The 17,747-nt window shown below is 56.9% G+C and overlaps 8 protein-coding genes across 8 annotated transcripts; 3 read left to right on the top strand and 5 right to left on the bottom strand.

Moving 5' to 3' along the window:
* Window positions 1-264: 264 nt before the first annotated feature.
* PHYSODRAFT_314462 (hypothetical protein) lies at window positions 265-1,593 on the top strand (the record flags this gene model as incomplete). The annotated part of the gene is made up of 4 exons (XM_009527577.1): window positions 265-341; window positions 411-474; window positions 703-1,348; window positions 1,415-1,593. 4 exons carry the CDS (start codon window positions 265-267, stop codon window positions 1,591-1,593), a joined length of 966 nt encoding a protein of 321 aa, XP_009525872.1.
* Window positions 1,594-1,847: 254 nt separating this feature from the next.
* Window positions 1,848-3,766, bottom strand: PHYSODRAFT_502439 (hypothetical protein; the record flags this gene model as incomplete). The annotated part of the gene is made up of 6 exons (XM_009527576.1): window positions 1,848-2,156; window positions 2,232-2,369; window positions 2,444-2,965; window positions 3,041-3,451; window positions 3,555-3,610; window positions 3,691-3,766. 6 exons carry the CDS (start codon window positions 3,764-3,766, stop codon window positions 1,848-1,850), a joined length of 1,512 nt encoding a protein of 503 aa, XP_009525871.1.
* Window positions 3,767-4,005: 239 nt separating this feature from the next.
* Window positions 4,006-5,070, bottom strand: PHYSODRAFT_559670 (hypothetical protein; the record flags this gene model as incomplete). The annotated part of the gene is made up of 4 exons (XM_009527575.1): window positions 4,006-4,464; window positions 4,580-4,699; window positions 4,785-4,927; window positions 5,014-5,070. 4 exons carry the CDS (start codon window positions 5,068-5,070, stop codon window positions 4,080-4,082), a joined length of 705 nt encoding a protein of 234 aa, XP_009525870.1. The 3' UTR covers window positions 4,006-4,079.
* Window positions 5,071-5,996: 926 nt separating this feature from the next.
* Window positions 5,997-7,327, top strand: PHYSODRAFT_559666 (hypothetical protein; the record flags this gene model as incomplete). The annotated part of the gene is made up of 2 exons (XM_009527574.1): window positions 5,997-6,636; window positions 6,748-7,327. 2 exons carry the CDS (start codon window positions 5,997-5,999, stop codon window positions 7,167-7,169), a joined length of 1,062 nt encoding a protein of 353 aa, XP_009525869.1. The 3' UTR covers window positions 7,170-7,327.
* Window positions 7,328-7,357: 30 nt separating this feature from the next.
* Window positions 7,358-8,403, bottom strand: PHYSODRAFT_300113 (hypothetical protein; the record flags this gene model as incomplete). The annotated part of the gene is made up of 2 exons (XM_009527573.1): window positions 7,358-8,137; window positions 8,161-8,403. The coding sequence occupies 2 exons, from the start codon at window positions 8,401-8,403 to the stop codon at window positions 7,358-7,360; spliced, it is 1,023 nt and encodes a 340-aa protein (XP_009525868.1).
* A 493-nt stretch (window positions 8,404-8,896) lies between these two features.
* PHYSODRAFT_459513 (hypothetical protein) lies at window positions 8,897-10,245 on the bottom strand (the record flags this gene model as incomplete). Its single annotated transcript, XM_009527572.1, has 6 exons — window positions 8,897-9,150; window positions 9,231-9,384; window positions 9,451-9,562; window positions 9,644-9,681; window positions 9,757-10,009; window positions 10,085-10,245. Coding segments are annotated over 6 exons (972 nt in total), but the record flags the coding sequence as incomplete, so codon positions are not given.
* Window positions 10,246-10,374: 129 nt separating this feature from the next.
* Window positions 10,375-11,383, top strand: PHYSODRAFT_501578 (hypothetical protein; the record flags this gene model as incomplete). The annotated part of the gene is made up of 3 exons (XM_009527571.1): window positions 10,375-10,529; window positions 10,615-10,967; window positions 11,016-11,383. The coding sequence occupies 3 exons, from the start codon at window positions 10,375-10,377 to the stop codon at window positions 11,381-11,383; spliced, it is 876 nt and encodes a 291-aa protein (XP_009525866.1).
* Window positions 11,384-11,489: 106 nt separating this feature from the next.
* PHYSODRAFT_330876 (homeobox and zinc-finger domain-containing protein) lies at window positions 11,490-15,161 on the bottom strand (the record flags this gene model as incomplete). Its single annotated transcript, XM_009527570.1, has 1 exon — window positions 11,490-15,161. The coding sequence occupies one exon, from the start codon at window positions 15,159-15,161 to the stop codon at window positions 11,490-11,492; it is 3,672 nt and encodes a 1,223-aa protein (XP_009525865.1).
* Window positions 15,162-17,747: the final 2,586 nt, after the last annotated feature.

Genomic DNA, 17,747 nt, shown 5'->3' with positions numbered 1-17,747 from the left:
GCCGTGCTCGACAACTTGCCTTCCTCTTCGAAGTGACTCACATAGGGTCCACTATTGAGGTGCTTTTCGTCCCCCAGTCCAACCCGCGCCAAAATGCAATTTGCCCCATGGCGAGCAACGCGCCAGCCGAGTGGAAGGCGGAGGACGACGAGGACGGCGGCGGTGTGGCCTCCATCTCGGATGTGTTTGCAGACGTACGTATCTGCCTCTTGCGCTGCTCCGTCGCGTGCGAGAACGCGCTCACGCAGATCGCTGTGTACGCAGATGCTGAACGTCAATGAGGACATGATCGCGGCGGCGGCCGAGTGCCAGGCGGAGCAGGACATCGAAGGCCTCGTCGCGTGTGTTTGCTGTCTGCATGCATTTCTCTTGATGTCGAGGAGAGGGCTGACTTGAGTTGCGTATGCCAGCTACCAGCGCATTCTGCATCGGGACCTGATGGAGATGGCGGACTTCATCGACTCCATGTTTGGCGTCTACAGCAGCAGCAGCAGTACCGCCGCCGCTGTCAGCACGGTACGATCGTGTGTCTGTAATTGCTGCGGATGTGTTATGGTGCGCTTATTATCTGCTCGCGTGCTGCTGCAAAAGAGTCCTGCGACGCAGTCCCGATTGGTCGACCTGACCGCTGAACCTGACGAGGCAGATTTATCCTCACTAGCTGCGATAAACCCTGACCAGGTGACCAAGAAAATGACGAAGAAGGCTCAGCGGGGTGCGCTGCGGACCGCCATTGAGGCTGGCGAGAAGGTGCGCGAGATCCAGCGCTCGAAGGAGCAATGGATCAAGTCGAGGCATCAGGTACTCGAAGAGGAAGGCGCCAGTGCCATCAAGAGCGACAAGTCGAGCGGCATGTTGGAGGTTCCCGCGGAGAAATCGGGAGAGAATGCAACACAGCAAGGGTGTGGGGGCGTGGCGCTGGCAAACCAGATCCGTGCTCACCAGCACATTGCAGCTTTCGTGAAAGCCTCGACGAAGGGCACCACTGCAATTCCTCCTCCTCCTCCTCCTCCTCCAGCGCCTATGAGCTTACTACTCACCAGTCAGCTCGCGATTCCCAGCACGGCTGCACCTTTGATAATGCCCGCCCCCTTACCACCACCGCCACCTCCAATCCTCACAACTGCGGCCCAACCCATCAAGCCGAACACTACCGGCAGCAGCGTTGCCAAGATTGCACTTCCACCAGCAAACTCCGCGCTCAACCTGAACATGTTCTTTCCCTTTCCTGGAGCAACACCACTGGTGTTTAATCCCCAAGTTGCCGGTGGGCTAATGCCAATGGCCCCTTGGCCCCAAATGCCAGCTTCTGTGCCAGCTCGAGCGGCGAGGCCCGCTCGACCACAAGGTATGTAGTATGCTATTGTTTTTCTTGTTGAACACTCACGAATTAACATCACGATTCTTTGGACAGCAAAAACGCCAAAGTTTAAGCGGATGTGCGAGGCGTGCCGAAAGCGGCACATCAGTGTGCGGCAGTGTCGTCTCGTGCTCCAACATACAGACCCTGAATGGCAGCAGCCTGCACAACCGCCTCCAGCTTCTCAACGACGGAGGCAGAAGGAACCCGAAACCAATACAAACGTAACTTAAAACTTTTCAAGCAGCTCTCATTTTACTTGAAGTTCTTCAACACATTTGGAACAACATGAAGAGACTGCAGGGCTAGAAAGAGGACAAAAGCGTGGTGCCGGCGTGCCAAGCCCCCGCCGGTAGTTGTTCCCTAGTGCCGTGAACACCACTGATGCTCTCACCTAGCCTTAAAAGACAGGGCTCCACCAGTGATCACGACTTCACTCACTGCAAATCATGAAATAGCAACGGTTAGATGGTCAGCATCTAAGTTATCAGACACGTAGATACTTAGAACGCACCTCTTCCTTCTCTTCACGCGCTTGCGTCCGACGGGCATAGTACGTGTCCAGGTGCTTCTTCGGGATTTTCTTCAGCAGCTCCTTCGGGAACGCGCGGAAGAGCGACCATGCCAGATCCAGGGACTCGTAGATATCACGCGATTGGTACGGTCCTTGCGCGATGAACTTACCCTCGAACTTGTCCGTGAACTTCAGGTAAAGGTGGTCCTCCAGCGACAGAGCTTCCTCACCGACGACGGCCTTCATGGCCTGCACGTCCTTGCCCGTAGCGTAACTAGCATACTACGTATCCAAACGATCGTCAAAAAGTCATTCCACGACGAATACCGCATCTTTCGAGTATGTGAACCCACTTACCAGCTGGTTCGAAACAGCACTGTGGTCATCACGAGTCATACCCTCGCCAATGGCACTCTTCATCAAACGCGACAGCGACGGCAACACGTTAATGGGCGGGAAGATCTGACGGTTGTGCAGCTGACGGTCGACGTAAATCTACAGAGCGACAATGATCCAAAGTCAGTAAGCTACACGCGAGCCGCAACGCTGGGGCTTTACATATCAAGTACCTGTCCCTCGGTAATGTAGCCCGTCAAATCCGGAATGGGGTGAGTGATATCATCGTTGGGCATGGTCAAAATGGGCAGCTGCGTGATGGAACCGTTGCGCCCCGTAACACGACCAGCACGCTCGTATAGCGTCGACAGATCCGTGTACATGTAACCGGGGTAACCACGACGGCCGGGCACTTCTTCACGAGCGGCCGACACCTCACGAAGTGCATCAGCGTACGAACTCATGTCCGTCAGAATGACCAGCACGTGGAGGTCGCGCTCGTACGCAAGATACTCAGCCGTGGTCAAGGCCAGACGCGGCGTCACAATACGCTCGATGGTGGGGTCGTTGGCCAAGTTCATGAACAGCGCCGTCTTCTGCATGGATCCGCTCTCCTCGAAGTCGTTACGGAAGAAACGAGCCGTCTCCATGTTCACGCCCATAGCACCGAACACAATGGCGAAGTTGTCCTCGTGCGAGTCCATGACGTCCTTGCGCTGCACCAGGCCGGCCTGACGCACAATTTGCGCAGCAATCTACACCGTCCGCAAACAAAACGACACAAGTCAGAACTAGCAAGTTACCAGCCCCTACTTTGACTAACAGTGTACCTCGTTGTGGGGCAGACCAGCAGCAGAGAACAGCGGGATCTTCTGGCCACGGGCGATGGAGTTCATAACGTCGATGGCCGAGATGCCCGTTTGGATCATCTCCTTGGGGTAGTCACGGCACGAAGGGTTGATGGGCTGGCCTTCGATATCCAGGTACTCCTCGGCGACGACGGCGGGGGCGCCATCAATGGCCTTGCCGGAGCCGTTGAAGGCGCGGCCCAGCATCTCCTCCGAGATGGCCATCTTCAGCACATCGCCCGTGAACTCGCAGTGCGTGTGGCGGTTGTCGATGCCGTCCGTGCCCTCGAAAACCTGCACGACGGCCTTGCTGCCCTGCACCTCCAGCACCTTGCCCTGGCGCTTCTCGCCGCTCGCCAGCGTCAAGTTGACGATCTCCGCGAACTTGGGCAGCTACGGAGCCAGCACACAAGAGAAAAGAAACGCGCGCGGCGTCAGCAAAGAACCAAGTCTCCTTGCAGCGCACCATGTATGCGCATCGGGGCAGCCAGCGTACCTTGACGTTCTCCAGAATGACCAGCGGGCCGTTCACGCCCGAGATCGTGCGGTAGTCTGCGGAAGATCGCGAGTGGATCAGTTAGTCAATCAGGCGGCGGCGCACTGCCCCAAAGCCCACGCAGTGGCGGACGCACCGATTCGCGGCTCCACGTAGTAGTCGCGCACCACCGCCGCCGCGTTCGCCTGGAAGGCCTGCTCCGCCGTCACCATCGCGCTTCAATCCTGCTGCTGCTCCTGCTGCTTCGCTTCGGCCGCTAGAAAGATTCTACGAGCTCCCTCTGAAATCCAAGTCCGCACTAAGTACGAAAGGGATCCGCGCCGTTCGACTGCAGCTTCAACTTTGGTTGATGACCCTGCGGCGATGAAATGGAGGTGCCTGCTGCTGCTGCTGCTGCTGCTGCAACTGGAAGATCACGAAGGACGTACGACGTAGGAGGCAAGCAGGGCGTGTCTAGGTAGTGTGTACTGTGGCCAACATTAGAAGCAGCGGGGCGAACCGCGCGTGTGTCCCCTGTCTGCGGGCTTACTCCTCGTCCTTCTTCAGCGTGGACGCGTCCGCGCTGTCGTCGCTGGAGACGTGCGCGGCTTCCTCCTCGTCGGCCGCCGACGCCACAGCGGTCGCGGCGGCCTCGTCGCTGCTGTCCTGCATGCCGGCGGGCTTCATGCGCTGCAGCTTCTCGAGCCATGACACGGCGCTGCCCGACGTGCTCGACGGGTCGAACGAGCCGCGGGCCGAGATCTGCTGGGGGGAGTAGATGAAGACGTCCTCCTTGAGCTTCTCCGTGTAGTTCTCCTCGGTCGTCCACTTGGCGCTCTGCTGGCGCAGCGAGGCCACCAGCGCCTCGCGACGGCGCTCCACCTCGGCGTTGCGCTCCTGGCGCACCACCACCTTCTCCTCGAAGTATTTCCTGCAGGCGGCAGCAGTAAAAGAGTATGCGTTAGTGATCGCACTCAGATCGCTCTGCTTGGCCTATCAGCGGTAGATGCTACAGCTAGACCGGGCGATGGACCCACGAGACCCACCTGACTTTCTCGTCGTGGATGGCCTTCTCGCGAGCGACCTCCTTGGCGCGGATCGCCTGCTGCTGGCGCTTGATCTCTAGTCGGGCCGCCTTGGCCTTCATGATCTTCTGACGCTGGGCCCTGCACACAATTGAGACGGACGCGTCAGCTTATTCTTCCCTATCAGCGGTTCCCTCTTTTTTTTTCAGCCAGCGGCGGAACTCACTCGGCATCGCGCGCGAGCTTCTCGCGGCGCCGCTTCTCCTCCTCGATGAAGTCCTTGCGCAGCGACGCGATCTCCTTTCGGTACTCGGCGCGCGCCTGGACGAAAGAGTAGGTCTCCGTGGCACCAGCGGCCGAGGTCGAGAGCTGCGGCGGCAAACACGAGGAACAAACAACGCTTAGTTGACAAGGAGGTGCACCATGCGTAAGATCTAGAGCGCAGCATCACGTACTGCCCGGGCGACGGTGCCGCTCTTGGCGGCGGCGGACAGCCCCACGCGCGAGATCATGCTGCAGATGATGGGGGTTCGGCGGCGAAATGCTGGCGGCCACACAGTGTGATCGCCACAGCGTGTGACACACATAAACTAACTGTGTTCAAGGTGATTGGTGGACCCCGTTTAGGTAAAACACAACAGTGATATTTGACTTCACTTAGGTTAACATTTACCTCCCGTTTAAGTAAACGCATTTAAGAGACCAAATACGGTGCGTATTTGTCTGTGACGTACCGTTTCAGAACGATTAAAGAACACACAAACGAAGAACGGCTTTGTTTAAACGGCGGTACAGCATTAGAGCGTCTTCGGACAGTTGAAGAGCGTCCCGCCCACGAGGTCGCTTTTCATTGCGGCTGCGCTAGGTTGGGCTCATACCGGTGGGTTTCGTAGATATAGCGCGATAGAACTTGATAATAGCGCGCCGACGCAGATGTGGATCTAATGCATCTGTACAATAGTAGCCTTAGCGTTCACCTCGTCACGCTACTGACATGCAGCGCAACTGGGAGGGTAATGGAGTCCCCACGCGAAGACCAATCGCCACTACTGCGATGTAGTAAAGAATCCGGCCGTGGTCAAGCGACAATCATATCAACGACAATACTTTGAAAAAGAGAAGCGAGTCCTGCTTTGGGCGTCATTGTGGCATTTGCTTGCAGACCGACAGCATGCGTGACAAACCCTCCGCTGCCAACGCATCGATTGTCTTGCTACATCCGGCGCAAGTGGTAGGACAAAATCGCTGGGCGCCGCTCAATGCCAGAAGAACCGATTGTGAAGCCTCGACAACGAGTTGCACGATCCAATCAAGCGTACCCATTGCGTCGAACGTTCTCCAAATCGGCGCCTCTGATTGGTCACCCCACGACCGACTTGTTGACACACGCTTCAAGCCCTCACTTCCCAACTTGCGCGACTTCGAGCACCACCGGCAAATGAACCCCGACGCCGACGCTGCTTCCGACGCCAACGGCGACAGCTCGACCCGATGCGAGGCCTGCAAATCGTGCGGGGCCGTTCTGGAGCTGGACGGCTGCGGCCACCGCTTCCACCCACGCTGCATCTTCACATGGCCGGCCACGCATTGTGAAGTCTGCGACGAGCCCGTGTGCGCCATGCTCGTGTTCCGTGAAACCCGAGGCCTGCCCAACTCGGGGGCGCGTAAGGGCAAATGGAGCGTCGACGAGCACAAGTACGCCGACATGGTGATGAAGCAGTTCCAGGTGGGCGCGCTGCCGCTCGCGGACGGGTTGCACCTGCGCGTCTTCATGGCCAACATGCTGCAGTGCGACCCGCTGCGCGTGACCAAAAAGTACACGGGCCAGGCAATCGGCAAGCAGAACTTCTCCTTCCAGCACCGCAAGAATTACTGCTACAATCTGCACGTGAAGCTCCAGAAGCAGCTCTCCAACCTGCGCAACCACTACTACTGGCACGTCCAGTACCGCTGCAAGTTCGGCCCTAACCTCAACATCCAGGACCTCAAGGCGGCCGAGGCGGAGTACTGGGTTCGCGAGTTCTGCAAGTTCGCCAAGAAAATCGGACAGAGGGTCGAGTTCGTCGCTGCTTCGACCAGTGATACCACCTCGTCGTCGACGACGAGCAGCAAAGCGTCCAAGACTGTACTCGCCCCTGCACGTGCTCCCAAACCCACGGAGACTGGGACCATTTCGACGCCCAAGGCAGTATTGCTGCCCCCTGTGTCCAGCCTTGTGGCGCAGGTACCTGATGCAAAAACCGATAACGACGCTCCATACAGGAAACTAGTCGCGAAAGGCGAAGAGGACAGCACTGTGCCGTCCGTGAAGGACGGACTGAGCATGATACTCGGGCTTTCTTCCTCGATGGACCAGTCCCCCTCGCCACTGAGCTCTGACGAATGGAACGACCCGTCCGCCTTTGTGGATATGACCCTCACAGACCTATCGCAGGGCGAGCTGTCCGTTTCCTCGAGTGCAGAGGCTCCGTCCCAGGCGTGCTCCCACGAGAGCCTGAAGAAAGGCAGCTGGATGAACGAATGGATGAAGGAAGCAGAGCTCGAGTGGAGCAAGGGCGCTATCTCGTGGTCGCTCTCGCTCTCTGCGGAGCCCCTCGCCGACTTCGCGTAAGTCGGTCAGCCGCGTCACCGATCGGAAGGCGACAAGCACCGCACTAAACTATTGAGTCGCACTGGTTTGCACGAAGCGCGCAACAGCGTAGAGAAACATATACCTCGGAAACATTGATAATTTATTCGGCATCATATGCACGCAACGTGTGGCGGCCTACCGCGGATTGTTCGTATGCAACAACTCGTTTAGCTAGCTGCCGCAGCGTTCGGCTGTGCTGCCCGCGGGGCTGGCGGTGAAATGCCATACACGTTGCCTGTTCTGGCACAGCTCTCGTCTCCACTGGGCGGCGATCCGTCGACGGTGGTCGCATTCGACATGTTCTCCGTGTCAACGGGCGGGTCAAACTCCGGGCTCACAGGCTCCGACAGTTGCGAGGGCGTCGCAGGCGATTCGAGGTTCATGGGCATGGCCTGGCCGGGCGTGTCCGAGGCGCCATGGGAGCCCAAGAAGCCCGGGCTGGTCGTGTCCACCTCGTAGTAGGTCGTGCTGAACATGCGCGAGAAGGCGCCCTTGCAGCAGAAGGCTGATCCGATGGTGCCCGTCCACGTGATCTCGGCGTTCGCGGCGTCCTTGGACTTGTACGTCTGGCTGTCCATCGCGATTTTGTGCGCCTTCTCGCGCGATACCGCCATGGCGGCCGCCCGCTGCGCGCTCTTGGTCGTGCCTTGGTGCGGCGCCACCTCATACTTGGCGTTGAGCATCTCGAAGAGCTCCACTTCTCGGCCGTACCAGCCGTCTATGATGGTCTGGATGGTGTCGTTGTCCAGCTTGGCCGGGTTGTAGGCGCGGTAGAACTCCACGAGGGCGTCGCGCGTCGGCAGCGTGGCGTCGTACTCGGTGCGGTCGTTTGGGTCGGACAGCACCGCGTAGGCCGCCGGCACGCCCTCCCAGCGGGCCAGCGCCTCGGCCGACGGTTTCCTGTCCGGGTGGCACTGCAGCGCCAGCTTGCGGTAGGCCTTGCGGATCTGGCACACACATAGGCACACACACAGTAGCAGACGGTTAGTCCTTGGCTAAGAGCTTCCTGCCCTTTCATCGGCGGCGGCAGACCCACCTCCGTGTGGCTGGCGCCGCGCGGGATGCCCAGCAGCTCGTAGTGGTCCTTGTAGCGCATCTCGTGCCTCTCCAGGTCGCTCGACTGCATCTTGTACTTCTTCATGTACTCGCGGTGCTGCTCCATGTCTTTGTCCGACAGCTTCTGCCCGCCGCCCTTGGCCTTGGCCTTGCTCATCGTTGCCGCGCTCACCGGTGGTACTAATACACCGACGGAGGCGGGGCGCGGAGACGGCGGCGGGGCTCTGCTAGTCGGGTTCGCTCGCGACGACGACGACGACGACGGAGGCGCGTGCTAGCTTCCACGCTTCCTTGCACTTCGGGCCGAACTTCGGCGTCTGGGTCAGGGGTTCACCAGCTGGCTCGATGTGGTTTTGATTTGCGAAATTTGCGATTTTTTCAAATATTTATCGAAATTTGGAGCGGTTGAAGTGATCCGTTGTTGAACTGAATTTTCACCGGCCACCGTGCCGCATAACGGCCCGCACGCATTGACGACACTAATCACTTCTGGGCATGGCGCTCCGATCCCCGGAACGGCACACCAGCACGGTAACCTCACTCGCTAAGGCCGTGTAACCGCTCAATGACGTCGAACACGGACGGCCGAGCCGTCGCGTCTTGGGTCAGAATCCACCTGCGGCGGCACGAACAGCGTTAGCGGATGCGGAGCCCACACCCACCGCGCACACTTGCACGTACCGAATCATCTCGCAAAACTTTGGCGAGTACGAGCAGTTCTTCGGGAACTTGACCGGCCCGATGACTGCCAAGTACGTGCACTCGACGACCCGCACGACGCCCGAGTCGTAGAAGGAGCACTCGAACGGCGAGTACCCGAACGCCATGGCGTACAGCAAGCAGCCCAGCGACCACACGTCCGTGGCGCTCGAAATGTGTGCGTTGTCCGGCACGTCGTAAAGCTCTGTGGAAGCAGCGCAGTGAGCATTCCCGTCAGTTGGCCTTGGACGTCAGATACCCCCGCCTTGAAAGCTATGCACTTACCGGGCGCGCGATACGCCATCGAGCTCTGCTGTGCAGCTCGCTCTTGTAGCATCAGAGCATCGGAGCGCTTTGCAATAGTTACGTCTGCCGTGGTGACAGACCCGAAGTCTGTCAGCAGCGGCTCACCCTCGTCCGACAGCATGACATTCTCAGGCTGAAATGCACAAAACCTTCATAAGCGAGCTGTCCCAGAAGATTTTGCTATGTTTACATCCTTCACCTTTATATCACGGTGCGCGAGGGGAGGCGATTTCGAGTGAAGCTCCGCTACCGCCCGACAAATCTGGAGGAACATGTCGAGGATCTGGGCTTCCGGGATCCGCACGTCTTGACTGTGCACGCAGCAGTCCAAACTCGGTTTAGCAACAGACCAAACAAAGCCATAAGAAGAGCTCAACCATCGGTCATGCTACCTGATCGCAGTGTTGATCACCTCTCGCAGCGTTCCATTCTGTCCGTCACAGAAGCAGCAGTTAGCAGGTCAGCCCTTTTGTGTCGCTTTGTACAGCTTCCCACGAGCACGCACCTCCATGAACGGGAAAAGTAGATAATACTCGAAGGTCTCTGGCCCAGAGGACACCACTGCGTAGTCACTGAGCGGCATGATGTTCGGGTGCGCGAAGGACTTGTGCGCTTGGATCTCGGCCTTGGCCAGCTGCACCTGCTCGTCCGTCTGGCACAGGATCTTCTTGAGCGCGAAGGGCTCGCCCGTGTCAGTGTCTCTGGCCCTGTACACGAAGGAGAAGCCTCCCTGTGCGATCTCCGAGCTCACCACCACCCTGCAGCACAGCACAGCAGTAGACAGAGTCAGCGGCAGCAAGTCGGTAATGGAGAAGAAGAGCGGACCGGCTTACGTTCGGCCGCTCTGCATGCGGACGGAGTGCGAGTAGCCCAGACACGACAGCAGCCGCTGCGCCGCGTAGAAGGGGAAGAGCGTCACGGCGGAGCAGATGCGCCCCGACGTGGCCGCCGCGGGCGAGTGCCGCACCGGCAGGAACGACTCCTTCTCCGCCATACTTAAAGTAATTGTGGACTGAAAAAAAAGATTAAAAAAAAGATTAGGGTAAGACCCGCGCAATGACTTCCAAGGCAGACAGCAATGAGAGGCGCAGAGCTGCCGCGGGCGCTGGCACCAGCAGCGCCGATGCGTGTCGCCAATACGAGGAGCGGGCGGCGCTTGCTTGCGACGGCGGCGGCAGCACTGGCGGAGAACGCACCTGCCTGTCGGAAGAAGACGCTGGTGGTGGACGGCAACAACGCGCTCTACCACTTCTACGACCCGCTCTGCAGCGTCGAGCAGTACGTGCTGGGCTTGTCCACGGTGGTGCAGCATGCGCTTCTGGTATTATTGCGGCTAACGCTCTTGCCTGCTCTGGATGCTCAGGGATGGAGTGAAGACTGGCGCGGCGGACGGTCTGCTGCGCCTGCTGCGGCGGATGGACAAGACGCACGAGCCCGAGCACATTTCCGTCGTGTTTGACTCGAGGCAGCGCCCCACCACCCGCAGAATTATCCAGCCGACCTACAAGACAGACCGAGCTCCCACGCCTCGGTCGCTCACGCCGCAGTTCGCATACGCCAAGAAGGCCCTAGCGGCAGCCAACGTGAACTGCATCGAGCGCCCGGGGATGGAGGCGGACGACATCATCGCCTCCTACTCGTCGCAGTTCACTGCCGCTGGCTTCGACGTGCTGCTGATTTCCAACGACAATGATTTCCTGCAGCTCGTGCATGGCGGTGGCAGCGAAGAAGCAGGCTCAGGGGCGGGCGGCGGTGTTGCGTCAGAGAGTGCCGCTGTGGTGGAGCTGTACCAGCCATCCCGGCGCCGATATATTCGAGAGCGAAACTTGAGAGGAAGGTTTGGTCTGCACCCCAAGTTGCTCCCCGACTTCTACGCGCTGTGCGGGCATCAGTGGAAAAGGCTCCCGAGAGTGGACAACCTCACTGATGAGGTGGCGGTGCAATTGCTCACGGAGTACGGCGGACTCTATCCTTTGCTGCGGCAGCTAGACACACTCGAGGATTCGGTGTTGTGCAAGACGTTGAAGCAGTGCATCACCTCGGTCGAGACCTCGTATCGTATGGTAAAGCTTGTCGACTCGGTGGCACTGCCCGTGCCAATCGAGGAGCTGCGTCGACCGCAGCTCAACTAACGCCGAACACAACCAGACCAGAAGAACACCAAATAGAGATTCTTAGACATCAGTGTAAAGCACATTAGAGCGTCAAAAGCTACTCAGCTCGGTTCGCTTGGCCTATTCATGCATCAACTTTCATATCTTCTGCCTCATCAGGATCATCATCCGTGACGAGTGTCCGCTTCTCACCAGAAGCGACGTTCCCGGCAATAGTGTTAGCAGCATGTCCGGCTTGCAAAACAGCCACAGGCTTCGACTCCGAGTCTTCACGCTCGTCATCCTCAGTATCAGAGCCAGTGGCCTGGACGCCCCCTCGAGTCTCCTTGATCTTCATTTTGATGAGATCAAGACGCTCCTTCGCGCGCCGGTTAGAAAACCACGTCTTGATCTGCTGCTTCGTCACGCCAGTTGCGCTAACGGACAGCTCGTCTGTATGATCATCTTGGTTCAGCACCTTCTCTAGTTCCTCCAGTCGAGCCACCGTCGGTCGCGGATTCTTTTCGTACTCTTCGATGATCGTCGCAAGCTGCTTCACGTTAAAGATCCGCCCTGCCTGCAAGTTGCCGGCTAATTCGTCGTCACTCTTGAGAGAAGCTGCCTCTGCATTCGGTGAACTAATTGATCCAAGTGGGGCAGGCTGAGCGACAGGCGTATCTTTCTTGGGTCGCTTGGCAGCGCTTTTGTCGTCACTTTGAGGCGCTTTACGCTTCGAGCCAGAACCACCAGGAGTGGGCACCGAGGATTTCGGTTTTGCCTTCGCACGAGACTTCGACCCCTTCTCCGATTTGTCGTCATCAGACTCAGTATCACTTGAGCTGGAGGAGCTAGAATCGGCGTCGTCCATATGAAGATCCGCGCCACTGAGCGCCTGAGGGGGCTGGTTCGCCGACCGCCTCTTGTAGAACCAACAGCGAATCTGTTTGTAGTCAATAGACCTCTGTGCAGCGTCACTTGATGGATCAAGGGACGCAATGCCGTTCAGTCGCGCGGCAATTTTGTCCAATTTCTTTTTGCTTGGCGTGTCCTCTTTGTGGAAATATTTCTCCAACTTCATCAGCTGAGCGAGCGAAAACTTAACACGCGGCCGCCGCGACTCTGGGGACGGCGTTGGGCCTGAACTTGGAGAAGAGCCCGGAGTTCCAGGCAACGATTCTGTGTCAACACTTAGGAGTAGCGATCTGGATTTTTCCTTGCGCTTCTTGCCGCTGCTGCTGTTCACATCCCCAGCCATTGCTGCTACGACGCTCGGAGCATCGCCATGTTCCACAATTGATTGAAACTCTTCTTGGAGCTTTTTCGTCTGTCGCACAAGCTCTTTGTTGTCCTTGTGAGCAATGAGTATCAGCTCCAACTGCCGCTGAATACCCGACTCAATTAGAACGGCGCGCGGGATAACGAGAGACAGCAACAACTCGATAATATCGGTAAGCTCTTCAGCAGGGGCATCTTCCTCCAGCAACTTCAGCATTTTTAGCTTGATGTGCGACACTTCATCCTTACCCAGGGGCTTCGAGGGTCCCGTGCGCGCATTCTTGTAAGGAACATGCAGCCTTTCTCGCGCGCGCTCAATCGCTGCAGTGCGCAACGCTTTGGTCTCCTCCTCGCTTTTGCCAGCGTCACGCGCGTCCTTGATGGCCTTCCTCACAGAAGCAACGTAATCAATTCGAATGCGCTTCTTCTGAATGCTGGATCCAGTTGAAACGGGGGGCTTAGAGCTCTCCATTCCATCTTTGCTTGCGGTCAGCAAGCCGCTGCTCAATTTCCCCGCACCGGATGGACTTGCTTTGGGAGGTTTACCATGCATAGGCTCCGCACTGTTCGCAATCAGAGCCATATCCGCTTCGTCGACCACATGACCCGATCCTTGTCCATTTTCACGCATGCGCGACACACGCGCCTCGAGCACTTCCTTGGCCTCGTCGATATACGCTGCCTTCATCTTTTTCACACTGTCGGCATCCATGTCGGTTGTTGAAATGTCCTTCATCTTCAAGCGCATGTAGTCGAGGCGTTCTTTGGCGCGTCGGTTGTCGAACCAGATGCGGATTTGTTTCACCGAGATACCTTCAGGCTGCAGCTCTGGATCCGCATAGTCAGGGCAGTTAATGATGCGGTACATCGAGTGAATCTCGCTGGACTCCGGCCGAGACGACCGCTGGTACCACTCCTCCAGCTTCTGGATCTGTTTTGAAGAATACAATCGGCTCGCACCACTCTTTCCCTTTGAGCCCGATGCCGATCGGCCTGCCGTTCCTGTTGCACCCTGGGCCTTTCGAGCCCCACCGCTGGACGCAGGCTTGCGGTCTTGGTTCGGAGTAGCCTTAATCTCCTTAATAAAATCCACCTCAAACTGGATTCCTGCAACCTGTAGTTGCTCTAGGAGCTGTTTTAAGGAGTCCAAACCGTTGTGTACACGGCGCAACATGACATCTTTCTCCGAGACGGTTGATGCGGCTGAGCCGTTCCATGAAGCAGTACTGCCATTGCTGCCGTCCGCACGTGCAGCAGTATCGTTTGTAACAACAACCTGAGAAGATGTGACAGCAGACGAGTGGGCTGAAGACGAAGTAGGGACCAGCACGAACGGGGGCGGCGGTGGGGAAGATACCTGCGTCTCCTGCTTGACGTTGCCGTTGTTGTCAGCATTGCTGTCAGAGTTGCCAAGCCACGTGGGGCCCATTACGCTGTTGATCTCCTTAGTTAGAGACTGCGTGATGTGTAGCATTTCCCCAGTTTGCTCTAGAATTGTAGCGTTGATGTTCTTGCCGCCTCGCAATGCGAGGTCTGTCAACCGCTGCACCTCGGACTCCGCTGCACCACCTGTTAACCCACCCGCTACTCCAGCTTTGTCATCATTGCCTCGGCTTGCAGAGGAGGGCTTGGAGCCGCGACTGCCGCGACCCTTGGCAGCAGCATCGCTACGCTGTTGCTTGCGTGGTGTGCTGGCGGGTTGTTTCTCAGCCGATGCGTTCTTGGCAGCCGGCTCGCAATCCGGGCAATACCACTGACGATTGGATCCCTGGACCACCATTTTGGAGAACTGTTGGCGGAAGCAGCTCGTGTGATACATACACTTGCACTGCACACACAAAAGTGCGCGTCTTCCATTGCGAGGCTCGTGACAAACCTCGCACTCTTTTCGCGCGACAGTCCGACGTCGCGCAGCAATGATCGCGCCTACATTGGACGTGCCCGACTTGAGCGTCAGCGTCGTGGAATCGTCCACGTGCTGAATGCTGGCATTACTGGGGCTGGGCGATGGAGCGCGATTCACGGTCATCTCCGAGGCCGAATCCGTCTCGCTGTGTGCCGGCATCTTCTTCTGCAGCTGCTGGCTGTTCTTCTCGTCCACCTCGGGGGACGGCGCCTTGGATGAGGCCGCACTCTTGAAATGTTCATCGTCGTCTTCGTCGGTCTCTGAGCGCCTCGGGGTGGCCGTGCTGTCCAGATCGTCGTCTGACGGCGCGTTGATCGACTCGTCGTCGTCCTTCTCCACCTGCACGCTGCCCTCCTCGTCCTCGTCCACGTCCACCTCGTCTTCCTCCTCTCCGCCCGCTCCGTTTTGCTTTACTGGGACTCGAGGCAGCTCCATGTCGTGATCTTCGGCCCCCGCGGGCGGCGGAGCAACCCCCGCGTTGCCTGCCGAGGCCTCGTCCTCCTCCTCGTCGTCGTCTGAGGCGTCGTCGTCGTCGTCCGAGGCCGACTGGAGGTTGGTCTTGTACACCAACAGAGCCTTCTTGCGCTCCGTGGCGTCGTCCAGCGCCGTCTTGTCCTCCATCTCGACGTCAGCCATCAGTCGCTCCCTCGCTCGCTTGCGCTTCGTGTTGTGGGGGGCGCGTTGGAGCAGACTCAGCTAGGTACGATTCAGCATGATGTGGTTCACATACATGTAGGGCGTTACCGGCGGATTTTACCCCTGTATTGAAATAGAAGCCCTGTATCAAATAGAAGCCCGGATTATTAAACTAGAGGCGAAGCTTTGGTCTGGGAGGACAGTGTAGACTTCCTTTGTGTGCCTATTGGTAACTATCTAAGCGTGGGGTAGGCGAGAATAATGTAACATGAAAAGTGGTGGCAATTTTTCAAACCCTGATAGTAGCGCCTTCCTGAAAAAATAATGGCGAAGTTGCCGTGCAAAAGACATGGAAGAACTTAACGGTGCGCTCGGCAGGGGGCTTCGCCCCCTGCCGAGCGCGTTGTGGTCATGCATTCCAGCGAACAGAAAAATATAAATTTACATAAGAAGGATTCATGTTATTTAGAGCGGGGCCAAGACATCGTGCGTCTGTTTCGCCAATTGGCTTTGACTTCAATCCGTTAGTTGTTATACTGGGATAGGAAGCGACGTAGTGCTGATAGCCCCGCTGTCCCCCAAACAAACTGGTGATGAACCGGTAGTTTTAAGGTTGATGTTGCGTAAATAAAAATGGCAATAAAACTATTAATAAAATTGGGGTCAACAATTACAATTAGAAAATTGGCTGCAATGATTTTATTGTATTGTACAAGACAGTGTGTGGTGCACACCAAGGATACGGTCGACATTCTGGAAACAACTAGCCACGAAATTTACAAACTTCATGGTGTTACGGTAGCCATAATCTGTGGACTATGGACTCAGGCGACATTTGCCAATTAAAGTTGGGGGGTCTCCCGGCCGCTGTAATAAAATTGGTTAGGCTGTTCAGCCAGCTAAAGCTGTCCTCCCACTCCCAGTATAATTTAATACAGACCCGGGCTACAAAACTAGAAAGGTTGGGCTGGTAGCGCAGTATCAACATTGTATTTGGGCACAATACGAGAGCTTTGAGTAGGCTGGGATAGGTAAGGAACGTTGGGTGAGGCCAACTCGGGACTGCGGTACAGTGCATTTGCGTCTTATTCGGCGATTTAAAAATTAAAGAAGTTAAGTAGTTGGCGTGTTCTCGACACTCGATTTCGAGTTAGTACGTCCGGGGTCGAACGACGTTACGGCAACGTGATTACACCAAAATGACAGCTCTTATGGCACCATAGCAAGGGTTTTTCCACATAGCAAACACCACATCAAGCAACGTAGAGCCTGTAAGGGATGGTGCTTGCTATGTGTAACTGGATTTGCGGTAATCTATCTGCGATTAATTACGGAAACCGCAAAAGTTTCCGAGCGTACTCCAGAATATCACAGTAGACACCTCGACTCAAAGCGGCTGTTGGTGCACACTAAGCGTGAAAGAAGATGGAACCTAGCGACCTTAGCAGCGACGCTCTTTCGGCCTCACCGCTACCGCCCACGACCAACGCAGGCACGCGTCTATCGCGAGCTCAGAGGGCGAACGTTTGCCAGGGTCTGTTGATATCTAGGCTCAAGGCAATTGAGGCTATGGAAGACAGACTGGACAAGATCGCCCAGTACTCGTTCAACTTTTGAACGAGCGCGACGAGCTGGCTACGATGCTGCTCGCCAACGAGAAGGAGGAAGCTGTCCGTCTGGCAACGGTGCTTGGGGTGTCTGTGCGCGAAACCGGCTACGTGGTGTCGCACGGTGTAATGCTACAACAGTGTTACGAGGCTCTATTCGAGCAAGACTAGACAAATACTTCGCGCGTGTTGTGGACACGAAGAAAACATCAAGCCGATAATAAATAACAGACCTCGTTGCTCTACGCCTTTGGCTACTCGGTTTGCTATGGTACTCACTTCAGGTTGCATAGCATCATCCACATAATACGTAGTCCCATGACGGCAACGTCATCAGCTGAAACTGTGGTCTTGGTAAAGCGAAAGTTATCCTTCAGTAGCCGCAGCGAGAACATATCTTCTTCAACAGCTGTAAGGGGCAATCCGAGTGTCCTCCAGCGTTGCAGGAATGTCCTCCGGAGAATGACAGCAGGGGCACGACCAGAAGACGTGGTGCAATGTTATGACACCCTCCTTGGCACATGAAACATGGGGGCACCCCATGCATTGTTTGGTCACATCATATAGGGAAAGAGCGTGGTTTTTAAGGCGCATGAGGAGTTGCTCCCCCCATGGACCGAGGCCAACAATCCGTCGGATCTGTTTCCATTCGAGTTTTTCAATCCCACGACCAGCTTTTACACTAAGCACGCTCCATTGTACAGCCCGTCGGTTAACTTCATCAGTGCCTCTACGACGTGATTGCCACGGCATACCAAGCTTGTAATGCCGCCGAGGTTGGGCCCATCGACGTCGGCCAACCCAGAGGCAGACCATTCGGCACAGGTCTGGATGAGGATGTACATAGTGCACCACAGCATAGTCCTTCAGAGTCCGCTGAAGGAGTGTCTCCAAGTCCGGCTGGCTCGCCACAGTCCGCCCTAGCACAATGTCCGTTCCATTCAGAACTGTAATCGCAGGTGGGGTACCTGCGCGAAGC

The sequence above is a fragment of the Phytophthora sojae genome, assembly GCF_000149755.1.
Source record: "Phytophthora sojae unplaced genomic scaffold PHYSOscaffold_4, whole genome shotgun sequence".
NCBI lineage: Eukaryota > Oomycota > Peronosporomycetes > Peronosporales > Peronosporaceae > Phytophthora > Phytophthora sojae.
Note: the sequence above shows the minus strand (reverse complement) of the source record. Positions and strands in the feature narration are given on the sequence as shown.